The sequence below is a fragment of the Temnothorax longispinosus genome, chromosome 2 (assembly GCF_030848805.1).
Source record: "Temnothorax longispinosus isolate EJ_2023e chromosome 2, Tlon_JGU_v1, whole genome shotgun sequence".
In the NCBI taxonomy this organism is placed as follows: domain Eukaryota; kingdom Metazoa; phylum Arthropoda; class Insecta; order Hymenoptera; family Formicidae; genus Temnothorax; species Temnothorax longispinosus.
In genome coordinates, this window is record NC_092359.1 from 3,960,798 (window position 1) to 3,988,223 (window position 27,426).

Here is a 27,426-nt window from a genome sequence, read left to right on the forward strand (position 1 = left end):
GGGCGACGAAGGGACTTCAACCGTACTCGCGTTACTATCACAGAGAGCGACTTTGTTTCAGTAAAGGGAATAATTTGACCGTGACGTATTCAACGCGAAAGTTATCGTTGCTATAAAATGAACCGGATATTAATATATGCGTTAATATAATGAGAGAAAATTTTATTATACAGACATGTGCTGAGAAAAGATATAATTACTTTAGTTAGACAAAAGAAGAAAATGGAGATTATCGATTACATATCATGTTACGCGTTTATTTGAAATTTAAACACGATACTTCCTCACTCAGACGGATATATATATTTAAAATACTTTCAAATATACTTCGTGCTCTCGACAATTTTAACTAAAATGTTATTTCAACAATTCATAATCGACTGGCAGATCGACTGAAAGCGGGAACGCGTGTTACCTTGCTCCTGGCAGCAATAATCTCGAGTAATTTCCTTCCAGTTCGCAGGGTAAGATGACTTTACTGTGAGGCTTCACTACGAGCTCCAGCGGCGGATTGGACGACGTGTCGGCCATGTCTGAGGATAGAGCAATGTTGGTCGTGGTGGAAGAACTGGTAGACCATGACTCCTCCTCGGGGGCCAAAAGGGCCGCGGGTTGTACCACTTCATCAGGTAAAGGTATCAACGTCGAGCCAGACGTCGTGCTCGTCGTGCTGGTGGTAGTTCGCCTGGCACGCCGACTACCCTCCTGCCTGCCTCGTAGCGCAAAAACCCCAGCCTCGTTCACGGAGCCTGCAACAACAACGACGCGGTATAATGGCGTCAGTCTCTCTGACGTGGTCACCGTTAAAAAAAGTTACCGTGATTGCATTTTTCGTTAGTCTTCCCTCGCGCTTTTTATAGCCCGTCGCCTTATCGCGCTTTTGTTATTATCAGTATTTTCGGCGTGTCTCGATTTTTAAGTATTTCTGGATAAACCGTCGCGTGACCTCCCGGCAAGAAATCACGCTTCAACCACGAGTTCAACTATTATCGATATTTACCACGTACTCCTGTAACGGCTGTAACTGTTTTACACCCGGCCACGATTGATTAACTGGACGGACAGGGAGATTAATTAGGATATAATGTACTTGTACGTCAAGTTATGTAATTAAATAGTTCCTGTAATTATACGTAAAACCCTCGATCGATAGAGTTTACGCTTTTTTTTGCAATATGGATGTTCTTCGAAAATTGAATCCCAAGACAAGAAGCGCAGACACGCGTTTAAATAAACGCAATGTATTATTTTGCGCATTGTTGCATAAACACTCACAAGCAAGCCCGGAGAGAGAGCGACGCGCTGCCCGAATTCAAAGGGCGAATAAATTGTCTAGCCGTTTGTTACGGCGAAACAACAGAACAGGATTAGTCGTCCGCCTTCATCACGCTTCTACGCCTCACCGGAAAGTAAATATTCTGAAGACTGAGACTTGATCGAGTTAGCGCGGTCCTGGAATTTGATAAAGCCGCGACAAGAACGTCGTTGCGAAGGGCACTTTCTATCCGGCGCGGCGCGGCGCGGCGAGCAGGCGCCGCCGTCGTTCCGCACGCTTGGCCGTCCTCGCCTAAAACTGCCTGCCTATCGAGCTTGGTCGACCGAGACTTCAACGGGGAAAACTAATTATGGTTCCGATGAGCCGCAAATAGCTACAACTACCTAACCTAACGCAACTAAGAGCTCTCTTCCCGGGACCCGCCTTCTCATCCTGCAGCCGCGAGTCCCGCAATCCCTCTGTAGCGAGCCAGTAGTTGAGGGTGACCGACAGCCCAACTTGTTTGCATGCCACAAGGCAATTCTACGGTGGCTTTTTCATTAACGTTCTCTCTTGCCTAACGGCTAAAGCACACACTCCATTCTTTTAAGCCTCTATTAGCGCTACTGTTAGCCTCTACACTTCTTTATACGAGTTTCTGTTGTGTTCTTTCGTGCAGTTTAACAAGTATCCTTACAATATCACAGAGAGATTTAATTTTTCCTGAGCTAAATATATGCATAAGTATATTGTTTTTCAAAAATAAAGCACGCTGAAAGCGATAGCAACGAGAAATAAAAATGTATATTATTGTATGCAATATATTAAATAAATACGATTGATGCGATTGATTACAGCTTTAAATTTATTTCTTCATATTATCCGTGGTAAAGATATTGTAGATAATTAAATGATTCCTACTTAGTGCTAGCAATTCTGTTTCATTAATGTGCAACGTAAATATACAAGTTAAGAGAAAAGTATTAGTATGGAGAAGAACGAAATATATCCTCCGTAAGTAATAGGACCCTGATTCTATCTTTACTAGCCGTATAAAGCCCTCGCAAAGCTGCAGATTCCGCAGAAGACGAGCTGACAACCGAAGTTCTCCTTATTTCTCGAGAACTATTAAACTGAAATACGAAGAGGCGAAACTTTACAATGAAAAAACGCGAAAGCGTTTATAGCATATTTTATTTCCGTTGCGATTAAATGATCATTGATTTGTTACCATAGTAAATGTAATTTCACGAGAAAACGTTCATTGCTAGACATTAGAATGTAAAAAAAATCGAAATGCTAACTGCATTTTAATAATCGCAATCTAGCAATGACAAATTATTTCCAAAGCTTATTTTCATATATGTCACATCTACAAAGCAAGTTTAGTTCAAAATATTATCTATCATAATAATGTGATTCGACTTACGACCATACTAAATTTCATGTAATAATATTTGAATGTCTTTTTCTTAATAAATATAATACTCCGCAATACACACTGCAATTATATCAATTGCTAGTTCTCTCATACACTCTGCTTAATATGAAGATAAATGAATTTTTCAAAGAATTTATATAAAATCCGATTGTAAACGTACGATGAACGTTCCTCGTGCAAAAATTTAACGATTCAGGGGTGGGAGTGACGCCTCGACAATTGAAATCAAATGTTTATCATTTCCGAGGACAAGCACGAAAACGTTCGATTCGATTTTAGCTTTAGTTGCACTGGACGCAAAAGAAAATATATCGTCCTACAGTCACGTAGCGACATTCATGGTGCTGGCCAATAGCGAGTGGCCTCTGTTCATCAACGTTCCCAATAGTATACCCCGCTAGTTATACACTGCTATCGAGTGGATGTTGTTCGACGTTGATGCATGCATTATTCAAGCGGTGTATCCATTCATTATTCATGTCATGATCAATAGATGTCAACAGACCGCGATCTGTATCTGAGCACGTCGCTATGGCAGAAAGTGAAAGTGGAGGCCAAGCGAAATATACGTTGACACCGCCAGGCCCTCTCAAAGGAACGTTGCGAATAGGACGATGCAACGATCTTACGGCGCGTGTACTTATATTTAGTCGAGAACACGACCTAGGCGATAAGGCTTTGATTAGAGAGTAGAATTGACGCGCTATAGGATACTTGTTAGCGCAATTATATCGTTCAACACAAAATTGCCGACACAAAATTTCAAAATAGATACCTACTCTATGTTAATTTATAAGCAAATTAAGCCATCAAATCTTACCAACCGAAGGTTTCTTTTTCATACATGTCACGGTCAATTATCTCCTCTCATCCGCATCTGCCAGAATTAATAATCACCAACGATGAGGGGGTTGAGCGGAATTCACGCGATTGACGCGATTTGCGCTTTCCTGCGTGCAATGTAACAATGTTGATACATTCGCGATTAACAACAATGCGAGACAATAAAGCGGTTAAAAGGATTTGTCACCTCGTGTCACCGGATAAACTCCTTTTCCGCTATGCGCGGGCCTTCTCTCGCGTCGCCGCGAGTTAGGTTACCACATCCGAGCTGTCAACGTACCGCCGGCGCCGCTATTCCGGATTCCGGCTATTCTCTCGTCGCGCATCGCGCATCAAAGGTGAAATACACGAATCCGCCATGGGAATTTCGATAATTTGGAAAGAGGAGCAGGTAAACTTCAACAGGCAACGCCTCGAATCCCCGAAGCACTAGATTTGTCGAACGTTCCGGATGGAGGCGAGAGGGCCGAGAGGCAACCTCTGCAACTTCGTGCTGCTTCGTGCCGCGAAATACTACGCGCCGCATGAGCCAAGTTTCGCGAAGGACGCGAAATAACGCCCGCCTCTCTCTTTGGCTGTTATCTACTTTATGTTATCACACCACTAATCTTACTCTCTCTCTCTCTCTTTCTCTTTCTCTCTCGGCTGGGCTCGGTCGCGCGACCGGAGTTCTAGATAATTTTTCTCTCGAGGAATACTTTAAGCGCGAATACTCTCTCGAGCGCCATTACGATCTTATCAAGGATGCATAGAAGTTTTTAGCTTACGAATTTTCTATTACATTTGTACGATAAAACGAGTGTAAAACGGTATATTACATACACAAGATGATTCTAGTAACTGGGCTAGATTATAGCTCTTTTCTAAGTCACAATAGAAAAAAATGGCAAAGGAAAATTTCTTACTGTATTTTGATTTATAATTTTTATGTTTTTTCAAATAACGCATCAATCCATTTGAGCTGTTGTAATTCGTTCTTTCAAATTATTTCCTGAAAAAAATTTTCCACAAATATACATTATCCTTTATAAATATCCGTAAGAAAAATTCCTTTCGATTGTCTTATTCTAATACTTTTTTCGTAAAATAATAAGAGGAATTTACGATAAAAAAATTTATTCCATTTCAAAAGAAGTTGTAGTTGCATTTTGCTAGTGTATCGGCGCATTAATTATTAATCACACAATGTTCAGCAGACACAGCTGTTGAGTTCGTCTTATCAACACTTTACGTTGATTGGTTGGTTCTAAAAGTAAGAGCCACGCACGTTCGACTGCTACTGAGCGGCTTGGTCTGCTGAACGCGCCTAATAATGATAGATGATACTAAACAGTGAAAGATTTTCCTCTACCATTCTTTTCTCTCTTGACTTAGAAAAGAGTTATATGCAATATATATACGTATACATACATAAATATATATATTTATATACATAGAGATGTATAAAACTCAGTTCAGTTATTAGATTCACCCTGTATACATATATACATATATATTTTTTTAAAATACAATATACGTATACGTAATATGATACCTAGTCGCAATTCGATATTCAATTTATAATATTCGATTCTTCAACAATTTTTGTTGTGAAAGGTATAACTGAGAAATGATTGATCACAAATTAATCCAACGGATACTCGCGCAATGTTGTAATTAGGTCAACAGGGAATCCTATCGTGCGTTTCGCTACGATATTGGAATGGAAGCGGAACGAAAATTAATCCGAACATGATCAAAGCGCGTAATCGGAGCTCCGTGGCTCTGCAGCGACGAATAAAATACGAAGCGTATTTGTGAGCGAGAAAGAAAGAGGAGTACGGGATTCATGATATTTTATTACCGCATCGTCTTTCGTTACGTCGTCGTGGTAATGCACACGTCACACTCTATGTTTGTCCGATTACAGCCACCTGTCTTGCGTTGCCCGGGGATAGCCGGTCCCAGAACGTATCAACGAAAACCGTGTCTCATCCCGCCGCATTCAGATCCAAGGAACGAGCGTCGAGCGCCAAGGACGTCCGTCGTTCACTGATGAAAAGTTTCGAGGGTCTTCAGAGGTTTTCGCATGTCGCCGCGGACACGGAAGGGCAGTCGTATCACATACAGAGGAGAGATCGTCGCGAATGGTAGAGAAATGGGAATGGGTTTTACGTACGTCTACGCTTCGTTGGTAGACGGCGTAGACGCTAAGATGACCTTGCTGTGTATACAAAGTGGCAAAGATCACAGGCCGTATCCTTGGAACACGTAGAGACGCGAGCGGGAGAGAAATAGAGCAAGCAAACGCGCGAGGCAAACGGGAGCAGGATTCGGTATTGCCGGGTGTATATCGCCAAGGGAATCTATCTTTCGCGTGGAATTCGCAGCACGATCATCTCTGACGGTAACGGGGAGTGATTCTCGATCGTGAGGCTCGCGCGCTTCTGCCCCACCGCGTATCTCCGCTCAGCTCCGTATCTCTCCCTGCCTTCGATTCTCGCCGATCCCTCTTCACCCTTTATCCCCACTCACGGTGTCATCGGCTAAGCTCTCGTAATACTCTCTCGGCGTGGTGGCAGTTACAGGCTGATTGTCCTTCCGATCCGCGTGTACTAATTCCGATGGCCGCAATGCCCGCCTCAATTTGGATTGACCAAAACCAACTTTTAGATGAACGTTAGGTAAGTCTCTTAAACACACCAGCTACAATTAACCAGTATTTGAAGAAGTTACAGTAATTTTACACGGATATAGTCGCTGATCACGTAACATCCTCTCAATCTGATTATGAGAATCGATATCTCTTTAGTACGAGTATCGACTCTTTTTTTATACTCTTTATTCCTCCTTTATGTGAGAAAATTTTTTTAATTAATATAAACTAGAAAAAATTCAGAAACCCCAAACTTATGTGCCGTTAAATGCTACTATCTTTACCGTTACAAAACTGCACGCAGTTGCAATAATTTGCGATAAGACTCGAGTCATTTATCAGTTTTTGTTCTAAGCCGCAGTACTATCGACCATCGTACGAAAAAAAAGGAGAAGAGCTTCGTTAAAGCGAATCCAGCAAAGAGCGACCGTCGACTAAGCGAGAAAAACAAGAGGCGACTCTTCTTGCACGTAAAGGACCGCCTCTCACGTGTTGAGCCAGGTGCAGGTAACTAGAAATCGTTACGATCGATACGGCGATAACGGTAACCATGCATCGGCGACCGTAAACATTCCCGGGGCACTTGGGAATCCATTTGTTTTTAAGCACCGTCGATATGTTATAAACTGCGCGCTCTCTCCTCTCTCTTTTATTGCTGTTGCCTTAAAACTCCATGCCGCGCCGCGCCGCGCACCCTCGGCGACTTTTGTTTTTATATTATCCCGTAGCGACTAATGCAATTCCGTTTATTCGCGATCGCAAACAGCGCGCGAACGTAATTGCATTGTTGCTAGTTAAGCCCTTCATATCCCGCAGGGTAAATAACCGTCGCGTTTCGAGAAGCGATAATGCTGAAGATGTAGCGTGGTCTTACGAAAGTCGATACAAGACCTTCCTTGAAGCTCGGCAAAACTCTCTACATCGGCCATCCGGCGTCAAAAGCGAGGAAATTCATGCAAACGACTCACAGCCACAGAAATTACTTCTCGGTAACGAAATCCGCGCAATCTTTTATTTATGGTACGTTTTACAATTACAACGACTATACACGACTATAAAGCAGTTCAAATTATTCGCATAATTTAAGTTATATAAATTATACAATTTAAGTTATATAACTCGCGATCTTTAGTATATAAAACTTATATGATGAGAACGAACGCTTTCTGAAATACGTAAAAAAAATTCTGTCCTGAAAAGAGAGAGAGAGAGTGAGAGAGAGAAACAGAGAGAGAGAGAGAGAGAGAGAGAGAATTCTTTTTTAAACTTGCAAAAAGAAAAAAAACATGAACGCCGAGTGCAATTCTATTTTTTTTTGTACGAGAAGTAACACATTGTTTGCAGCGCTCCTTGCATTTCCGTGTTTTCCCTGCCGTGTCCGTGTTTGCTTCCTCAGTAAATATCCCGCATTTTCTCTGTTGAGCGCAGATGTCAGGCGTGCATAAACCTCATAAAAATCTGAAATTATAAAGTCGAGGCCGGCATCTCCCGTTGATATCTGCCTTATGATATCTGCCTGCCGTGTTGCAGGCAGAGCGACCGCAGTCGCACATATCCAAAAAGAAGAAATCCAGTAGTATTTATTTTACATACGGAAGCAACGAGGAAAAGAGTTTACGTCTTATGGTCACCGACGACTTGCGTGCACCAAATAATTTTAATCTTTCTCAAGCGACAGTTTTCTGACATTACTTTGAGCAGCTCGTAACACACATCTCGTTTTAATCAAAATTTAAATTCTAATTTAACCTACGGAATAAAATATGTTGCTTTGTTAAATTCTGCACGGATGACGTATTTCGTGGGAACGAGTTTGCGAGAAAGCATTGCACCGTATATGTGATGATAAAACTAATTATCCATCAAATCACTACCGAAAATAATCGATTATTCTCGATAATACGAGCAATCTTGGGCAAACGGATTTATTTGTCGATCGCACAGGAATATATAATCGATAAGCTACTTGAGGGATAAAGCTCTTCCGCAGGATGGAGGGATGAGCTCTTGCGCGATTATTCGCCGCTGCGACGCTCAAGTCCTGCTCGATATGGCTAAATTAGCGACTATCGCGCAGATAGTCGTCGGCGCGCACGACCGCCGATCGGGCTCCATTAACGGGCACAGCTGTCCGTCTACGTAACGGATCCGTCGGGATTCTAATCTGACCGCAGGGCATGCCTTCTAATATAGATAGAGACTGATTAATTCCGCGGTAACGCGTCGGCCACGCGCGTTCCACGAGTCGCGTGCGATCCCGATGATTACGAGAGCGTAACGTTGTTACACACAAGGACTCACAATCAATCCGGTAACGCGATCTGTGGCACGAACACGGACGCGGACTATGTAAAGTAAATTGTAGGATACTCACGTCCGGACATCGCTCGCTTGTCCGACCGTAAAAAATGTCGGGAGAAGGACCACGTCGTCAGATCCTCTCGTATGATCGAGTGGATCTAACGGCGAACATCGGGCAGAGGAGGGTTTCGCACTGATTGGACGGCTTCCGCTGGTAAACATTGCCGATAGCGTGACTATTCCTCCGACAGCAATATGGATATTATTCCAAGGAATCGATAGTGTCGAAGTACGAACGTATTCGTATTCAGAAGCAGACAGTCCTTTCGGACCGCACGAGATGTGCGAGTGTACAGCAAATAATCGAGACGTGCGTTGATGTTTAATAGAAAATAATGTGAGTTAGTAAAAATAAAAGCTCGATTAATTTTCGCGCATAAATATTTCGAATTAATTTAAAAGGTTAAAAATACATTTTTTCACAAACTACCATAAAGAATTTCAACAAAATAATCGAGAAGAAATTTGTCAAGATTTCATCAAGTAGTCAAGTCAATAATCTTAGTGTTTCCGACGTGGATGAAAAAGATTCTGCAAGAGTATCGTGGACAATTATAAGATAAAACGATAATTATTATACGTGTTACATGAATTATACGTAACGATAAAAATATACAACTACGCAATATGTTATATATACAAGCGTGATACATAGCATATCCCCTGCAATCAGAGAGCAATAAACAATCGCTGTTGAAAGCGCTAAGACTATTATTCGCCGAGCCTTTAACGACGGATATATCTTTCGAGTGTCAAGCTGGAGCCATCAGGAAAGGTCCATTCTGGCAGCGGGCCACGTTATAGATCCAGAAGAAATCTCCGCAGTGAGCAAATCGCTTGGAACGCGCGCGCGTAGGCCCGGTGTTCGAGAGATACCAAGTGATTGATTCACTTGCCAAGCAAAGCTTACGGTTTCCGCGAGTTTTCTGAAGCCCGGCCAAGGGTGCGGCGACGCGAACTTTCGCGTCGAATGCGCGCGTAAGTCCGAGCAGTGCCAGATCGGAAGTCAATCCCCCGCGGTGTCCAAAGCTTTCCGAGAAAAGGGAGGAACCGAATACAATCTTCGCGCTCGCGCTAGCGTTTGCGAGCTGGCTAGCTAACTATAGCTAGCGCCCCACGAACACTTCCACTTAATTGTTATCGTTACGTTCGATCGTTTTGCATAATCGGTGCGCGGGTTTCCGACCACCCATGCCAAGTGCGGGAATGCGATTTAGCGAACTGAGGAAGGTACAATTGCCGAGCGGACGCAAGCTTCTCGTCATAAATTACGGCCGCGAAAGGGAGAGACTCCGGGATCGATCCTGCTGGCTGCGTGATTTTTGAACTTCAGATTATTGAATGATAAAGCGGAGCTACAAAATGGTGGAACCGAAATGTCAATATGCTGCTCCAATTTCTTTCTTTAAAACTCCTTGTAACAATATTGAGAATATCTTGGTGAGTTTAAAGATATATATACGTTGAAACTATAATATTAAATACATGTTGAGCGTGCTTTTTTTAAATTTTGATCCAAATTGTAATCTGAGAAAATATATCGGCTTAAATTTAGCTTCAGGAAATACAGCTGCAATTGATAAATGTGACTTAAAGGAGCACGGATTTCGGCGACGTGTTCCTTTTGTTCTACTCTAGGGTAGTGCATGTGTAACTAATAGATTCCCTTTCCGATACGACCCTTCTGGGATCTGATACACGTAAGAAAAGCATGCCAACCTCTCGCTTGGTCAGCACCAGCCATCGGAAGCCATTTTATTTATTTACGAGCGGTAGCGGATACTTTCAGGTCTAGTTGCAAGTTTCCGATAGCAGTGAAAGATTAATTAAAGCGCAAGCCACCGTGTAATGGGAGAGCATTGCTTTCCACTTAAGATTACATCGCGGGCACGCTTCTGCCTGCAGTTTACCCGTACCGGGCGGAAATTTCGCCAGCTGGTGTTTAATAACGGACACTCTCTCTGGCTGTTACCGTCAATTGCGGCGCATAAATAAGCGCCGCGCTTAATTTCGCCGCTATCGGTTAGACGGTCGTCGGGATGCGAAGAAAGCGTCTTCGTTAATCGCAATTTCGCGAGCGGACGAACTCGGGGCTTAAGATCAACGCCGAGCGTCATTATTCTCTCTTTCACGAAAGCCCGTTGATCTCCGGGGTAGAAAGGGGAAGGGCGAGAGGGGAAAGAGGAACTTGTCGTGTGTCTGCGCGATCCCGCTAAATCACCGGTGCCACGAGTGACTGACGTTATTAATGAGGTACTGATGGTGGCCTGCGCGGGGACCGTGTTTCGTATTCCCGTTCGAGCGCTCATCGTCCGTCGTTTAGTGGTAATTGTTATCGCACCGACACTCGATTTTCCATGTGACACGAAAATCGATATCTGCGTTATTTGCCAAACTAGATCAGTATACAATAAGAAGGAAATAAATAACTAAAGAGTTGGCAAAATGTCGACATTTTTTCAAGCATTTATATATATTACTTTTTATGTATTTTGGTTTATATATTATTTTATATATTATTTACGTTTTCTAGCGAGTAGAATTTGTTATTTTACGTTCTTCAATATGGTATTCTATTTATTTTCGGAGTCATTAGTCGTCAATTATTAAACGATCGCGCGCCCTAAAATCCGACAACTTGACGACAAGGCAGAACATGTTTGTTGACCCGTTTAAAAAAAAAATCGCAATTGGCTTTTCCGACGTCGTTGAATGGTGGACATAAAGACATTTCTCTCCTCGCGGGCGGGGAGATTTTCCCTGAAAACGTTTCACGAATTTACGGATATCTAGTCGGACCTTAAGGAAATGCAGAGGGTACATAAAACGACGCGTTTCTCTCCCAACAGAGATACTTTTATCGCTTACACATTTAGCGTCGCAGAGGGAATTGCACCGGCGGTGAACGACTCGCCGCGTCGCGGCGAAGAAAAAGCGAGGAGTAGCGCCCGCGTTAAGGACAGAAGGGAGGTAAAAGGATGGGCGTCGGGCGTAACGCGGATGGGTAATACGGCCGCGCACGTCGTAAACTGGCGAAATAAAAAATTTTGTATATCCACCCGTAGTGTTAATAGAATTGCCGTTGCGGTAGGTCGCTCGCGAAACATACAATGCGGCGTCGATCAACACTTTTAAGAATACTCGCTAAGGTCAATGCTCGCCGTTAATTCGTTATGCAATACAGAAGAAATCACATAGTTTTTTGCTGCATGCTGATATATTTGCGAGAACGTTATTGCTCCGTTATCGCTTAAACCACCTTTTAACGATGTCTCTAAATGATGAGATTAAGAATATTTGTTGAAGTCTAGGATTAGGATCGACGCGAAAATAGCCGACGCTTACAATTAGTTCAAATCAATACTTTATATTATCCGAAAATATTGAAAGATACTGAGTCCTTAGAGCCGAAAATAATGCACATTAAATTTAGCATGACATTTTAATAATGGATGGCGGACTGTTTACTGTATGACGTTTTTGGATCTGTGTTACTAAAGTTTTTCATAGCTGTGTTAATCGCAAAGAGAAACACCAACGCGGTGTACTTCGTCCAAATATTTTGCAAAGAATGTAGATACTCTTCTGAAACCTTATCTACGCTACGAGTATAATTTTTTGAGATTATCGAAAACAAACTAGAAATACGTTGTTATCATGGGTTTTGCTTTTGATTTTTTGTATAACAGATAAATTGAAGCTTTCAACAGATGTATAAAATGTAAAAATATAAAATTTTGAAACACAAAAGCTCATATATCTATTTGAATTGACTTTTGACAACATTTCTTTACAGTTCCGGAAAATGTTGAGACTGACGGTCAGAATCGAATATTTGACTTTACTATATTGCCATTAGAGAGAGAATTTCTAGTATAAATAATACATTACGCCAGCGCAGCGGTCCCCGGAAGTTACAACGCGCGCGTCAGTTACCCGTGCAAACGCGGGCAACTGTTCCTGCGCTCGAAAACGTCGATAGAGCGATGCACACGGAAATGAGGCCTCCACCGCGAACGCATTTCTGACGGTGTCTTCCGCTTCTCTGACATTGTGCTGCGCCGCAGCATTCGACGTTGAGCCTCGCAATACGGAACACTTTGCGGAACGTTTAAACAAGTCGTGAACGACGAGGTTTCCGGCGTGCGTTTATAAAGTTCGGCCGATGAGAGCGCGATGTCAAGGGACGGGGGGGAAACTATTAATAGATATCTCGTCGTCGTCCTCGGAAAGGCAGGGGGGGAGGGAGGAAAACTTCTGTCGTGTCTTTCCGGATGAGGGGATTCGAGGAGTTCGAATCGCAAATTGGAGAGCAGTATCACCATCACCACCGTTACGTTGCCCGTTGTTCGAGTCCGTTGCGCAAGCCCCGTACGCGAGATCTTCGTCGCAGATCCTACGAGACGAAAGCGTCAGGAAATAACGAGGCGAAGTGTCGCGAGAACACGTTGTTACGGGTGTAATGGAACCAAGCCAAGTCCCGTCCGATAGTTACTCCTCGAAGAAAAGCTTGTCCCCGATGAAACGGACGACATAGCTGCCCCGAGCAGGGGCGACACCAGCTGAACTGTGCAGGGTTCTATATCGTCGCGCTTTTCCGTATAACAAACGGCATCATTTACCGATATGCGGCATTCGAAGTATATCTAAAAACTCTCTACACTTATTTTCAGTTATATACATATATTTAAAAAAATTAAGAAAAAAAATCGTTATATTCGTTAATAATTTCTTTTATACTCTTCTATGAGTGGTTGAATAATAGAAAGAATGCTAGTAATCTTTTAATGTTTAAAATCTCTGAAAATATCACACAATAACAAGTTGATATGATATCGTATATTTCAAGTAACGTATACAAAAGCATATATATCTTTCATTAATTATTATCAAGTTAATTTGTTTTTTTAGCTTTTCTTATAGATCGTCCCTTATAGATCATGCAATATGTTTAAAATGTTGATAGATGTCGATAAAACTTACTTTAAAATACCGTTGCGGGTAATTTGACTGTTCTTCCTGAATTCACAAATCGTTGTAAAAACGCAATGACATTCCGCATTGGAGTTTCTTGGAAACATTTCGAATGCAAACTTAAAGAAGTTATCAGCGACCGAAAGATCGAAAGAAGAGTCAAGAGTTTAGAGAAGAGAAAGCAGGAGAAGAAGAGATCCAAGGAGGAATCACGATTTCGCATAAGAACTGTGCATTGTGATTTTAGAAGCAAGAGCCAATCTCATCTAATTAGGAGGTTCTTTTAGAAGTTTAAAAAAATATGATGGCTTAACATATATAGGCCATAGGCCATAGGGAAATTTAAACTATAATATGTCCATTATAAACTAATATGAAGTTTAAATGCTTTATTTATACGAGTAATTTCCTTGAAGGTGCTTTAGCTGCAATACTTACGTTATTTTACGGTATAACGCTTAAACACGTTTTGCTTGCGACACACACTTGTGGATAACGCTATTAAGCGAGTTATTAAAAAGCTGAATATGATATCAAAGTTAAAGCGGTGTTAACCAGCAGTTTGCTGGCGCCGTGACATAAGGCTCTTTGTTACTGAAGTAAAATTCATTTACGGCACGACTTTAGTTAACGTGTGAAAGGTGTCAAAAATGTGTAGTCCGCGCTCTCTCGGCTTATATCCTTCAGTTAAATTTGCTGCTATACCGAATGCAAATTCAAAGATGCAAATTTCAATGTAAATGAAAGTTATCTCCGAACTGCCTGAAATAACAACGAAGTTTCAATAAAAGTGCTATAAAGGAAGATAAAGATTGGAGGAAATACCGTGCCATTGCACAGAAGAAAAACGGATGTGCAAACGAAATCTTTTCAGACGACGTTCTTACATTTCGTATTCTTTCTATGTTCACTTCTATGCTGATTCAAATACCTTGAAATCTACATAGTCGCAGCACAATGTCCATCAAATATAGTCTGCACGACTCAATCCACTTCATATTTATTATGCATTATTATATATATTAACATTATTGACAAAACTTTTTATAATGCTAATATGTTGTTTAAAATTTTGTTAAATAATGCAGAAAATTATATCGTAAAGTTATTTCATAACGGAGGACAATTTTTGTTGTTATTTGCGACTGTTAAAGATAGAAATTTACGTGTTAAAGATAGAAATCAGTTTAGCGATTTTCGTTTAGATAACTTTAGCGTATTTTTATAAGGACAACTATCTACAATGTAAATTCGCAAAGATTACCTTCAATAAGTTAGTTGAAAGTAGATTAACTGATAACAAAAGGAGAATACGATAATGTAAGAAGAAATGGAGGTATGAGCAAAGATCGGGTAAGCGATTGCAATCAATTAGGGGAAGAAAATCGATGAATGCCGCGAACTTTCTTGCAGATATTATTGGCCAAGAGTTTTTACAATTAACCCGTCTCCGGAACTTCAATTGATTGGATAAAAATAAAGAAACATATATACATCGTAAGATATATACATAATAAAATAAAGTCGGAAGCCAACTTTCTCGAATTCTTTAAGCGCGCATCGTTGACTTCCGCTTTCGAGAGCCTTACTTTTCTTTGCTTTCCACGGTACGGAGAATTATTATAATAAGAAAATGGTGCTTTTCAGTAGAATAAAAGCAAGAAAAAAATAAAATCATAGATTGCATGTTAATTCGACACTGAAGGAATAATGCTATGCTTCACATCATTATATAATTAGCTTTGACACAGAATGTATTTTCTTTTCTTTTAGTTAATTATTATTTTGTATTCGTCATAATTGTAGGGACCAATTTGCAACTTTTTTTGTAATAAATAAAAATAAATATAAAATAGCGGTTATATCAATGCGTATTTCTTTTTAATGATTGTCATTCGACGCAATACAAATTCGGAATATGTTACAAAAAATTGTTCGATCAAAGTATATCTTGCAGAAAAATGAAGATCTGTTTTTCATCAACTCCTCTGCAGCTTTCGCTTTGATAACTTTCTTCTCTCATTTAACGTACTGTAGGAAAAATGAAAAGTTTTCTGCGAGAAAAGGCGAGAAAAGTAGTTTTAAAAGCGCCTTTCGGCTACGACCTATAAAATCGTCATTCACACGACGTCGGTCTAAACCCGAGAGAACCGTCGAAAAGCAATGAGAGCGCGCGAGTCGCGCGACCTTTTTTTCTCTCGACGGCCGACACCCCTATTCGCGACTCTCGCGGTGACTAAAGAGCGCATTCCCGTGTCCCTGCGGAGCCGCTTATAAGTTCCTCCCGCGACGTCGCGCATCGTAAATAAATACCGGCGAAGTAGGTCATCGCGCAGAAAGGTCGGCGACGACGTGTGCCGGCGAATTACAAATCTGCTCCCGACGAGCCGCGAATGCGGTTAAACTCCGTGGAAAGTATATCGCGCGCGCGGGGGACCGACAGAAGTTTCACGGTAAAGCGAGCCGTTCCTTCCAACCCCCATCGCTTTTCCGGCCGCCGACCGCATCATCTCCCTGTGGTTCACGGCCTTTCCTTCTTCGCCCCGCGGCGCCGACGCCGACGCCGACACCGACACCGTTTGCCTTGTCGCTTCATCTCCCTCTCGCAACGCGGTCCTATTGTTCGTGCAATTTTCACGCTTCAAAGGCGACGGATCCTTCGTGTGACGACCGTTCGCCAAGTTCGACAAACTTCAAGTAGCTTCTGCCTAAATGGCACCGTGCCGATACTATCGCAGCCGGTACGTCACGATGGAACGATAATCTACAAGTCCGATGAAAAAACATCAAACCACAAGCGTTTATGGTGTAATTTTAATTTATCGCAAGTATTGTTTACAAATTTTTCATAATTTGTCTTGAAATGTATACGTATGCGTATATACAAAACTTAAATTTTCTCTCAAGACATTACTTAAGAGAAAATTTCATGGTAATTCAGGGTATACAGGTAAATTGCGTTTATCTTTATATTATCAGAAGGCAATAATAAATTTTACTTAACTTCCAATCACATATAACAAGTCCTGTTATATCAGATTCGTTATATGCTCGAAAAATATAGCACAACGTATATTTTATATGTCTCGCACAAGCAGCTCATCAATGCGGAACCCTTTTCTTTGGACAAACGCAGTTCGCGAGGATAAAGAGGGTCGCAGGATAGGAGAGAAACCCTTTAAAAAAGTTTTGGAGCTCAAGAGCTTTCATCTGGCTGGATTGAACGCATCTTTCGCCATAAACGTGGACCCGACCATTTTCCCATTCGAGAATAGAGCAACCGCGTGGCGCGTTAGTTTTCCGACGCGGCACAGTTTCACCTTTCCCATTCTTTGCAAATAATCCCGGATCCCGCCGGGCACACCTTGCCTATTTTGAGCGCTGACAAAGAGGTGATGGAAAATCCTGAACATAATGTAATAGATCCGGATAGAATATAGAGATATAATCCTTTCCCTTTTTTCCCGTCAGCGGTATCTCGTATAATGATCCGGGTCTGCAGCGAACGCCTTGAAAGACAGTGAAGAATCACTAGTACCAGGTACTAGTTTGGCACATACACGGGGATCAATACTCGTGTAAAGATTCTGAAACGCGGCACTTTTCGAGTTTGACGAAAAATTTCTCGTTGGTTCCGTAAGCGTTTCACGCGATATTTACACGTGAGGAAAGATATATTACATGAGATATATTAAGCTAATCCCATCAAGGTGTCTTAAAATAAGAATAGCGATTTGAAGTCTGTAATACATTGGTGCACATTGTTCGTAAGAAACAAAAGATTGTTACATACTGATATCGGCAAAATCAATCTAAAATGATATATATTTTGGCAGTGCTTAGCTGCGCTCTACGTTGATGTTTCCTAGATTTTAGTATTGCGTTTGTCAATTTTATACTGACATATGTACATCGACATTGATTTATTTGAAATACGTCATATTCGCGTGCAAGTCCATTCGATTTTTCGAATGACGTTACATAAAATGTGCTTTTACATGTGAATCAGTCATCATGTGAACAATGGTCACCGCGGATAGCTTTTAACGCTGTATATAAGAATATCCGGGCACGTCGAGTGCTCTTTTCATCTCCCTGGTGGGCGATATTTGAAAAATACGATCACAGATCATTAAGCATGCCGCAACACGTGGGGATACGTGTGTGCATAGGCTGCGCGCCACCAAAGATTTATGCGATCGCGCAGAGATTGATTTATATGCTGTCGAAAGGGCTCAGCCGCACGCGAGCAAATAAACGTCCTGACGCGATGTCGACGGCGGAATGGCGGAAACGAAAATAACATCCGCGATTAACGACGTAATAGACTTTGCAGATTGCTGCATTTCCACCTGAAATCATTCGCCGCCGGGGTTTATAATGCGCGTGCGCGCACGCACATACATCGTTAGACGTTATTTATTGGCCGTTCGCATAAAACGCGCGGCTGCAAGAGGGAGAGAAAAAATAACCGAGCGCGTAAATACTCGGGGATCGGGGCGAGATTTGGTTAACAAATATCGCTGTGTATAATGCCTATAATATATTTATACCGCGCGGATTATCGGCGCGCTGTCCAATTACTATTCATAGCGACGAATATATTTTAACCGGCACGCGTACGGGAGAACAGGACGGATGATACACCGCGTAGAGACGCTGCATCAAAATCCAATTGAACGAGACGAATAGAAAATAACGAGGATGAAAAGAGAAGGGGCGAAAAAAAAAGCCGAGCATAAATGAGCGCTGGGGGAGCTTTCCGCCTATGCCTTCGTTTAACGCGGACGCGTCATTTAAATCGCGCGAAATCAGCTGTTTGAAGCGCGCATGAATATTTCATCGGCAATTTCTACTTCGCGGCGAGGAAAAACAGGATTTTCTGGGGCGTGATTAATCAGGGCCCCGGGTTCCCGATAACGGTAATGCCGCGGTGATTTACCGTTCGGGGGGAATTATAGAAAACGATATCGCGGATGTGGCTGGCGGGCGGCGCGCGGCGCGGCGCGACGGCAGAGCGGGTGCACTCTCTTCAGAAATTATGGGTATTGAAAAATGTATCGGTGACGCGGTGCTACGGTGACGTTCAGTCCTCGGTCTCGTTACGCCCGACGATTCCCATCGATTGCGCTTAATTTCTTATTTCGTAACGACGTAACGATTAATGCGCGTGGATTTATCGCTCTCCGTGCAATTTCGCGACGTAATTTCTTCATATACGCGCGATCGCTCGTTACCATTTCCTCCACTCTTTCGCTGCACGTTCCCGCACGTCCGCATCGCCACGGAATTACGATCGCTGTCGGGGTGCGATTTGGATCGAAAATGGCATATCGAAACGACGCGACGGCATGATAAATAGAATCGGGATTAGTTTGAGTAAAATCTTTGATTTCCACTCCGGTTATATCCGGACCCGTGCGTTCGAATCATCGGGTAAAATTGCGCCCGGCGCTGTAATTTTCCGCACGTATATCTGCATAACTCTCAAAAGTTCTGCCCATATTTTCAATATAATGCCAAAATGTGTCAATGAGTTTCTCCGCGCTGGTACAATTATCTTGACGTTGCCATTATTTCATCGCTACGAATGGAATTCGCTCCATTTTCAATCCTGCGTTCCTATCAAATTCCTCTCCTCGCTTTTGTCGAATTTCTACATTCATTACGATGCTTTAGCGCTAGCGTTTAATATTTTCAATTTCTTTTATGTAAAAACTGCTCGCCTCTACAAATATACGGATAACAAAAGTAATATAAAAAATACATATAATGTCAACAATGACGAGAGATATATGAGGAATAATATGCTCTGCATTATTCCTCATTCGGAAAGCTCAAATGCAGCATTTAAATCGAAGAAAGGAAGCGCAGCCGAGAGGAAAAAAAAAACGTAAATTACAACATCGAACATCATGAATATTCGTTCGTTGATAAGGTAACGAAGTAATTAACGCATGCAAATTTATTAAGAAAAATGGCGAAGCGCAATTTCAGCCCCGCGCGGGCGCATCTGCGATTTTTCCGTGCGCCCACCGGTTACCGCGACCGTACCCGCTCTCACGCTCGGTATCAAATAAAATGAATGACACGGAACACGGAGTGCCACGGGAACGCGAACGATATTTAGCGTTTTCCGATACTCGTGGCTCGATTCACCCGTCGGACTCGACAGCGCGCAGCGGCGCGCGGCGCTGTTATTACTACGCGCGAACGTCGCGTCGGTGCAGCGTGCGTACTTTTGTTTCTCCTTTGAAAATTATTTCGATTTTCGTTGGTCGCGGAGAAAAACGGGAGGGAGAGGGGGGGATTGTACGGGGTCACCTCGCTCTGCCTCTTGCCCGGCGAAGTTTATTATTGTTGGCGTAAATGAGCGTACGTTTTCTCATTCGAGGTGCATGCTCGTATATCTCGCTTTAACGCGCGCAACAGCAATTTGCTTATGTAAATTTGATACGGCCGTCATCAATTCACAAAGAAAATAATGTTTCTGCCGTGATTTCCAAAGCAAGAGATCTTGCTTCTTTTGAGTAATGGATAAATTACTACAGATAAATAGAGTTTTGAAGATCGGTGCAGTGTATGTGTGATAATTGTACGTGAAAGATAGAAAAGTTGTCTGTAATTATTAATTTTACAGAATATATGATCTTCATTGCATAAACATCAATAATATTACAGTAAATATCTCGGTAAATATCGTAGTAATTTTTTTACAGTTAATTATTTTCATATAAAAATGAAAAAATACCGTATTTTTTACTCATACATGGCCTGAATTACATCCTGTAACTTTATTATCTGTCTTCCGGTCAAAATATACTTATCTATATGTCTTAATTAACTTATTTTAAAATTAATTAAATTTGATGGTTATCAAAGCAAAGATTTATAAGATATTCGCACCAACACACAATGAACATATATTCTCGCTTTATTTGCGCTTAATTAACGAGAATGCGCAACTGGCTCCATCGAACGGGATGCGGTATCTTGGCATACGCTCACCATTTTAAGGGTGTGTTCTGCAACGGGCGTATTGTTATTCCTAGCAGGCGCTATCAAGCGAGATATACGAATGTCACACCCGTTACACTATTTTTGGAATGGCGTAAAGGCACCGGCGTCGGTTACGTGCTCGGTAAACAGCGGAGGGGGACGGGGGCGATGCTGTGCGCGACTCGAAAACTCGTTCTTCGAGCCACTCCCGTGCGTACTCTTAGCTCCCCGAGCTTTCTTCGGTCTTCCAGCAACTTAGCGAGCGCCTTGCTCGCGTACGTGACAAAGGTAACAAGAGGCAAATCGCTTTGTCAACGCATCTAGCACCTAAAGCGCCATAAGTCGCGCGACGTGACGCTATGCGATTCGATCCGACTCCGTCCTGCACCGATAACTTTACTTAAAGAAGGAAAGTAAACCCCTGCACTGAAACGCGCTTCGGCCATTCGTTCAGGGTGTACGCTTCTGGGACTTTTAGTGTTCGTTATCAATATTCTGATACTAACGATAACACCGAGCATTTGACACGAAGATACGTTGGGGGAACCAAATGATTGAAATGACAATTTAAACCAGGCCTGAACAACGATCATCTACATTAAATTTGTTTTACGTATATACTAAAGCTACATATTTAAACGTTACAAACAATAAAGAGAACATTCGGGATTGGAGGTGCTGGCGACGAAAGATTTAACGCAGTAAAAATTTCCTATACGTCCAGATAACAGCCCTTTCAAACGAATCCCAGCGAGAAACACCTATGGAACGAAATATCGGACGGACGCAGACTACCTGCAGGCGAGTCAGCCAATGCGATAAAGAGCGCACCCGTTCTGTTGACAGAAAATTCAATGGCTCATATTCTCACTTCGCATTCGGCAATGAACGAAGCCCTTTGTAACTGAGCTTTTGTTTACAGTCATGTTCGCATTTACGATTCCGACACTATCGATGTAGAATCAACCGACTGCATTAACGATTGAAGCTAGCAGCCGTATGCGATATGTAACGTGCTTTGCCAGATGCGCGCGCTATATTTTTCGCGCGCCGTAATAGCAAAAATTATTCACAGATTATTCACTTATACCATTCGCAGTGCGCATTTGCATTCAATATCGCATCATGTCGCATTCAATATCGAGATAAATGGAAAATATTCAGTGTTCGACAAATTCCTCTTGCAATATAAATGAAACGTATAAAAAAAAATAAAAAAATTAAAAGAGGGATGTGCGAAAAAAATGGCTTAAAAGAGGCTTTGAAATTATTGTGCTAATCGCGCGTCGGAAAGTGCGGGAATTGAGCTGTTCGCGGGAATTTAAAACTCGCACGTCCAGAGTAACGTGCATATACAGTAAATCGGCCACGAACGAAAATTGACGGCCGTCACGCGCCGCAATCGTAGTCGCGTGTTAAATTGCGGGTAACGGTGACGAGAAATGGCGCCGCACTCATGTGTAACGTCGGCTGTCCCTTTATCCGCGGGATCGATTTCAGGAAGAGCGTGTGTGTCCCGCGCGCGAGTATATAATACAAATCACGGTATAATATCGAGAGCACACGTATTACGGACCTCCGAGCGAACGAGTGTGCATATTTCGTTCCTTCTTTACTTTTCTGTTTTTCCTGCATTATTTTTAAAATATTCTGAACTGCGTCTCTTGAAGATAGTATACTAAGTTCTAAAGTAAAAAGCTGACAGTTGTGTTTAATTTAGTTATTTTCGAAATATAAATAAAGATTAAAATATACATTCTAATGAAGTGAACTGAAAGACTTGATGAGGAAGACGTAAAAATTGACGTGAATAATTTGTGTAAATTGATTTCAACTAAACCTTATTTTAATATCACATTAAAAAAAATTATTTACTGATTATTAAAAAATACTTGATATTAAAATACCGTAACGAATAATTTTCTCTTTCATCGTTTTATTGGAAATAAAACTTATATAAAATATATAACGCATAATCATGATATACTGCAATAGATCTGGAATATCACTCTTTTAAATGGCAGAAGATAATAACACAAACATAAATTATCATCCGTTACATCATTCAGTTTTTATGTTCCCATCGATTCTTGATCATTTGACGTACATAGAACCGGCAAGTCATCCATCGTGGTGCGACTAATGACGAAGATATGGTAAGTTGACTGTAAAATTAGAATAAACGATGTGCAGTCGAGTCATAATAGATACGGCGCAATGTAATGTATCACAGCAATTTTATCGGAAACCGATAATTGAACGGCCATCTGTAGACGACTTCGAAAACCGATACTCGCGCATGCACGAGACAACTTTCTCCTCGGCGAGAGATGCGCTAACCGGTCATGGCTGCAATAAGCGAAAATAGTAATTGCATTCTTCGGCTGCGATAAAGTTGGCCTCGGTCAAGGATATAACGCGACCTCGCTATATATTTCTGTGATAGCGCCGCGCACGAATCGCCGAGGAATTCGTTTATCACGTTGCACCACCGCGGAAGTGTTCTCCGAAAATAAATGTCACACGAGAGTCGATTCTGTTGCACGCAAAGCTTCTTTCGCGACGCATATAAGCCACCGGGATGCGTGCATGGAACATATAGAAAAGAACGAAAAGAATATGCAACGAAATTTTCGCAAATTGTATCGCAAATGAATCTTGCCGTTCGACGTGCACATTTCGCAGAGATATAAATGCTAATGAGAAATATTGAACAAAAATGCCGATAAAAAAATATGAAACTAATAATTTATTATAATTATTATTCAATAATTTTTTGTGTATGTCGTTAGTAACGCGATAAGTGCGTGAAGCATAAATGATTTATTTTATATTAATTACAAAATTTTATAATCAATACTGCAGAATCCAATTAATTTCAGCAAATGTGTTCGCTTCGATTACTTATTATGAAGCATTTTGGAGGTATTTGTACAAATTTTGTTTGTGGAACACTAATAAACAAAAAAAAATATATATAGACATCCACCAGTTATTATTATTCAGTATATATCATAAATCACGCATTTTTCTCAATTACAGATTCTTTGAATCGATTTTAGAATTAATTTCTTTATAAAGAAAAGCTCATTATACAGATTTAATTCTTAATTTAATTAAACATTTAAAGATAGCGAGAAATTTTAACAAATTGAATTTCGTCAGAACGTGCAGAGTCGAAAATTTGAATTACTTTTAATTACCAGTCGACGCTACTTTTGTTGTACTTTCATTAATATTAAAATATATTGACGTGTCCTTCAACATATTCCAACATAATTATCGAAATATACTTATAATGTTACATGTTGAAAAGTTGCGATCGAATGATGGCCTCCGATAAAATTTTTGGTAAAGAAACGATATCAAATTCGTCAACGAATTTGCTATCCAAAGGAACTGTTGACACACCTAGCGTATCACGATATCCGGTACAGCTTCCTAATCAGTCACGGGTCACGGGCACGTGCGCACGTTGCAAAAGCGCGTATCGACGCGCAGCGGCGATAAATCGCGCATTTTGCACACGTTACAACTGTGACCGACAGCCGGGGCGTTTTCCCGCAGCCAGGAGAAGATCGATTCGCGAGAACGGTGAACGCCGTTGCGTTGCGCGGACGAGGTCGGCCGCAACGGATGTGCATTAGTTCGCGTCTGCTTTCGTTTGGTCTCTCCATCCGGCACCGAATCCGCATCGGCGCGGCGTTGCTTTCGTTTCCCGTCAACGAGCGTTGAAAGGTGAGACTCTCCGCGGCCCCGACTTCGGGGCGCCTAATCTTATTTGCACTTTTCTGAGGCTTCCCGACTTCCCCGTTTCCCGGACTACCGGCGACCATCTACCGTACCGCTGTCTCGGAAATTCCGTTGTTGTGTCTGGCCTCATCATCGCGAGTGCATTGTGTTGCGAAATGGACGACAGCAGACGTTAGCAACTCGAATTCGCACACCCGCGCTCTTTTTCTCATAGCGCGTTTATTTAAAAGCGTGCACGTGTGGCACACGTGCACGATGTAATGCGTGTATCGTAATGAAAGACACCGAGGTTTCGTGAAAAGCATGTAAGTCACTTACATAATAAAAAAAAGACACATAAAGAGCAGATACATAAAAAAAATGACGACTTCTTTCCTGAATAAAGACATCACTTTCGTCTTATATACTTACTCCTTCGGATATTGACTGAAGTCTAATCTGTGTTCGACATCAGCGTCTGAATAAACGAACTATCGTCATTAGAAGGGATGATGAAGTATCTTCACATAAATGTTCTGGTTATTCTGTAGAAAGCTATAGCTATCGTATTCTCGCGTGCATTCGCTAGTAGGATTGGTTCGCTAACCATCATCCGGAAGATCCTGCTCGATGAAACCGAACAAACATCCGTCTTTAGCGATTAAGTTACAATAAGCTGCTTACACATGCGATTTACATCGCTGCCCTGCAATCCAGATTCTATATATTAGGCGTTCCTGTTTTATAATCCGCGAGCGAAAGAGTGGTTCGGTGGTCCAACCTCGTATCGAGGGACTATTCAACGACGAAACTCGGAAGTTAAAATCAAAGTCCAATTTGATTATCTTTGCATTAGCCGCAAGTAAGTGCGGCGGATAGGCCGGCAAGGGGTTCGCCATCGCGAAAAAATTCCAAAAGCTTTTAGTGGCCATCAAATTATTTTGCTCGGGAATTATTCAGCGGCGGGATATATCTTCGAGAGTAATTGGGCGAGCGCGGCGATGTCGCTGTATCGCGCGCGCGCACAAGCAAAGAGAGGAAGATCCAAGAAACTGCTACAAGTATTCCGTAATTCGTTTCCGCCGTAATAAACGACTTGGCGGAGTCGGCGAAGTTTACGCCCGGGCGAGTAGCTTGGAGAATTTACGCGGATAACTTTTATGAGCTCAAATAATTACGTTCCCGCTGTTATATGACGTGTACGTGTAAGCGGCGCGGGCGCCGCGCGCCCCTCGACGCTTAAGACAGCCGACTTACTCTCTGTCCCCGGGAACGGGCGAGGAACTTATTGACACAGATAACACCGCGGCGCGAAAATGTCTCTTATTCGCGCGTGACCATTAAAACAGGTGCTTCCGCGCTATATAGCTGCCATTACTTTCCGAGATATCGCGATTCAAGTGGCTTGTCGTGCCGTGTGTCCAAATAAAGTATTCGAATAATATGCGTGAAGTTTTAATATTCGAGACCCGCTGCGAGATAAAAAAATTTTCTCTTTTATACGTGTATCGCACCTGGGTAGAAAAAGCGCCGTAAAAATTAGGCGAGATATTCTTCAGGTTGTTCCGTCGCGGTGGAAAATTATGTAATTACGCATAGGGGCATTCTTGCGAAAGAATGGAAAGTGGGACAGTAGCTCGTCAAAATTATAGCGTGCAATCGCGTGCGGACGGAGAAAAGGTTGTTAAAGCGAATGAAAAGACGCTAGCCAAGTAACGAGAGTGGGAGAAGAAGAGGGAAAACACGCCTGATGCGGAAGAGGGAGGAAAGCGGAAAGCAATGAGGAAAAGATAAGGGCAGACAGAGGCTGACGCCCGAGGCAGAGCGGCAGAATTTAATAACAATTTCTCAAATGAAAATTACCCGCTTTCAAGCGTTGCACCGCGCAAAGCCATGTTGACGACTCACTCTCCCGTTACTCTCCATCCGGTCTCCTTTTCTCTCTTTCACATAATAAAATTCTCCCTGCGCTTTTCCCTTTCCGATTCTCTCTCTCTCTCTCTCTCTCTCACTTTTTATACTACGTCCTACTTCCCTCTCCTCGCAGCGCGGCCTGCATTTTGTTTAATATTAGCCCGGTTACCCGGTTAAATTGTCGAGCGGAGACCCAGCCCCGAATTTACATCTTAATCGGACCCTATTACGGTAACGTCGTTGCAACATTCACCCGCCTCAACCTGGCTGCATCGCGTCGCGTTTAGACTAACTGCACGCCGAAACAGACATCCTGCGCCAGGCCCTCTGCGAATGCAAATGCAAAATTTCGGTACAGCCGAATGATACGTATGGCGCGAGGCTTATACGGGCCCCCATCGCGCCTCTGTACCGGATAATCGAACTGATTCACCCACACGCGAGCACGCCCACCTGATTGACTCCCATTGTCGTCCCTCGCGCGTTCATCGTTTCCGCCACGAAACTCCCGTCGCTTTCCTCAAAGTTTCGCTGTCTTGTCGGCGCTCTCCCGCGCTTATATCGCTTACTCTCGCAGATCCGTATGATCAGAACTGTCTTGCACTTCTAGAATAATACAGCTGTCGGCCTATGCGTCGTAAGTCGTAAGTGCAGTCTATGTGCGGTATTCAGAGACAAAATTTTGAAAGTTCCTGTTAAGTACAGACGTCATTTAGAATTCAATACATACGTGAATTTGCTTACGTACATTATTGTCTGTGCTATGTATGTAATAATAATATTTTCATTATTCGAACATCTCGAATATTTCTTGAGTCAAGTACTAAATAGATTCATTTTAATACGGATTTTATGTAGATTTATTTCTTATTAAACAGATTTTAATTATGCAAGTGTTCCAGAAAAATTTTAAAAGCACAAAACATGCAATTGTAAAAAAACGCTTTTATATATTTATGGAAAAAGTAAAAGAATTTCATGCATGAATTATCTGTCATTTTCGTTATTACATTTTTTTTTTAATTAAACTATTAACGTGGAAATTCATGTGATATCTTGCGTAAACTGCATTGCGAAAATGAAAGAGTTCTTTATCGTGGCAAATAGAAGATAACGTCGTAAATAGAAACGGTAAATCGAAGTTTATTTTCCCTATACGACAGGCATTTACTTTTTTTTTTCTGGAAAAGCAATTTTCATATTGAGCACATGTACGACCTTTTTGTATTTGAAGCGAATACGTGGTAAGAAGTGTCTGAGACTAGGTCAAGT

General features: G+C 42.0%; 1 protein-coding gene across 3 annotated transcripts in view; it reads right to left on the bottom strand.

Annotated features, from left to right (window-relative positions):
• Tei (irregular chiasm C-roughest protein teiresias) overlaps positions 1-27,426 on the bottom strand; it is a 321,127-nt gene that overhangs the window by 136,394 nt on the left and 157,307 nt on the right. For all 3 annotated transcript variants that reach the window (XM_071769711.1, XM_071769710.1, XM_071769712.1), the window contains one exon: positions 416-749. In XM_071769711.1, the coding sequence (XP_071625812.1) occupies positions 416-749 (334 nt within the window). The remainder of the gene's footprint in view (positions 1-415; positions 750-27,426) is intronic.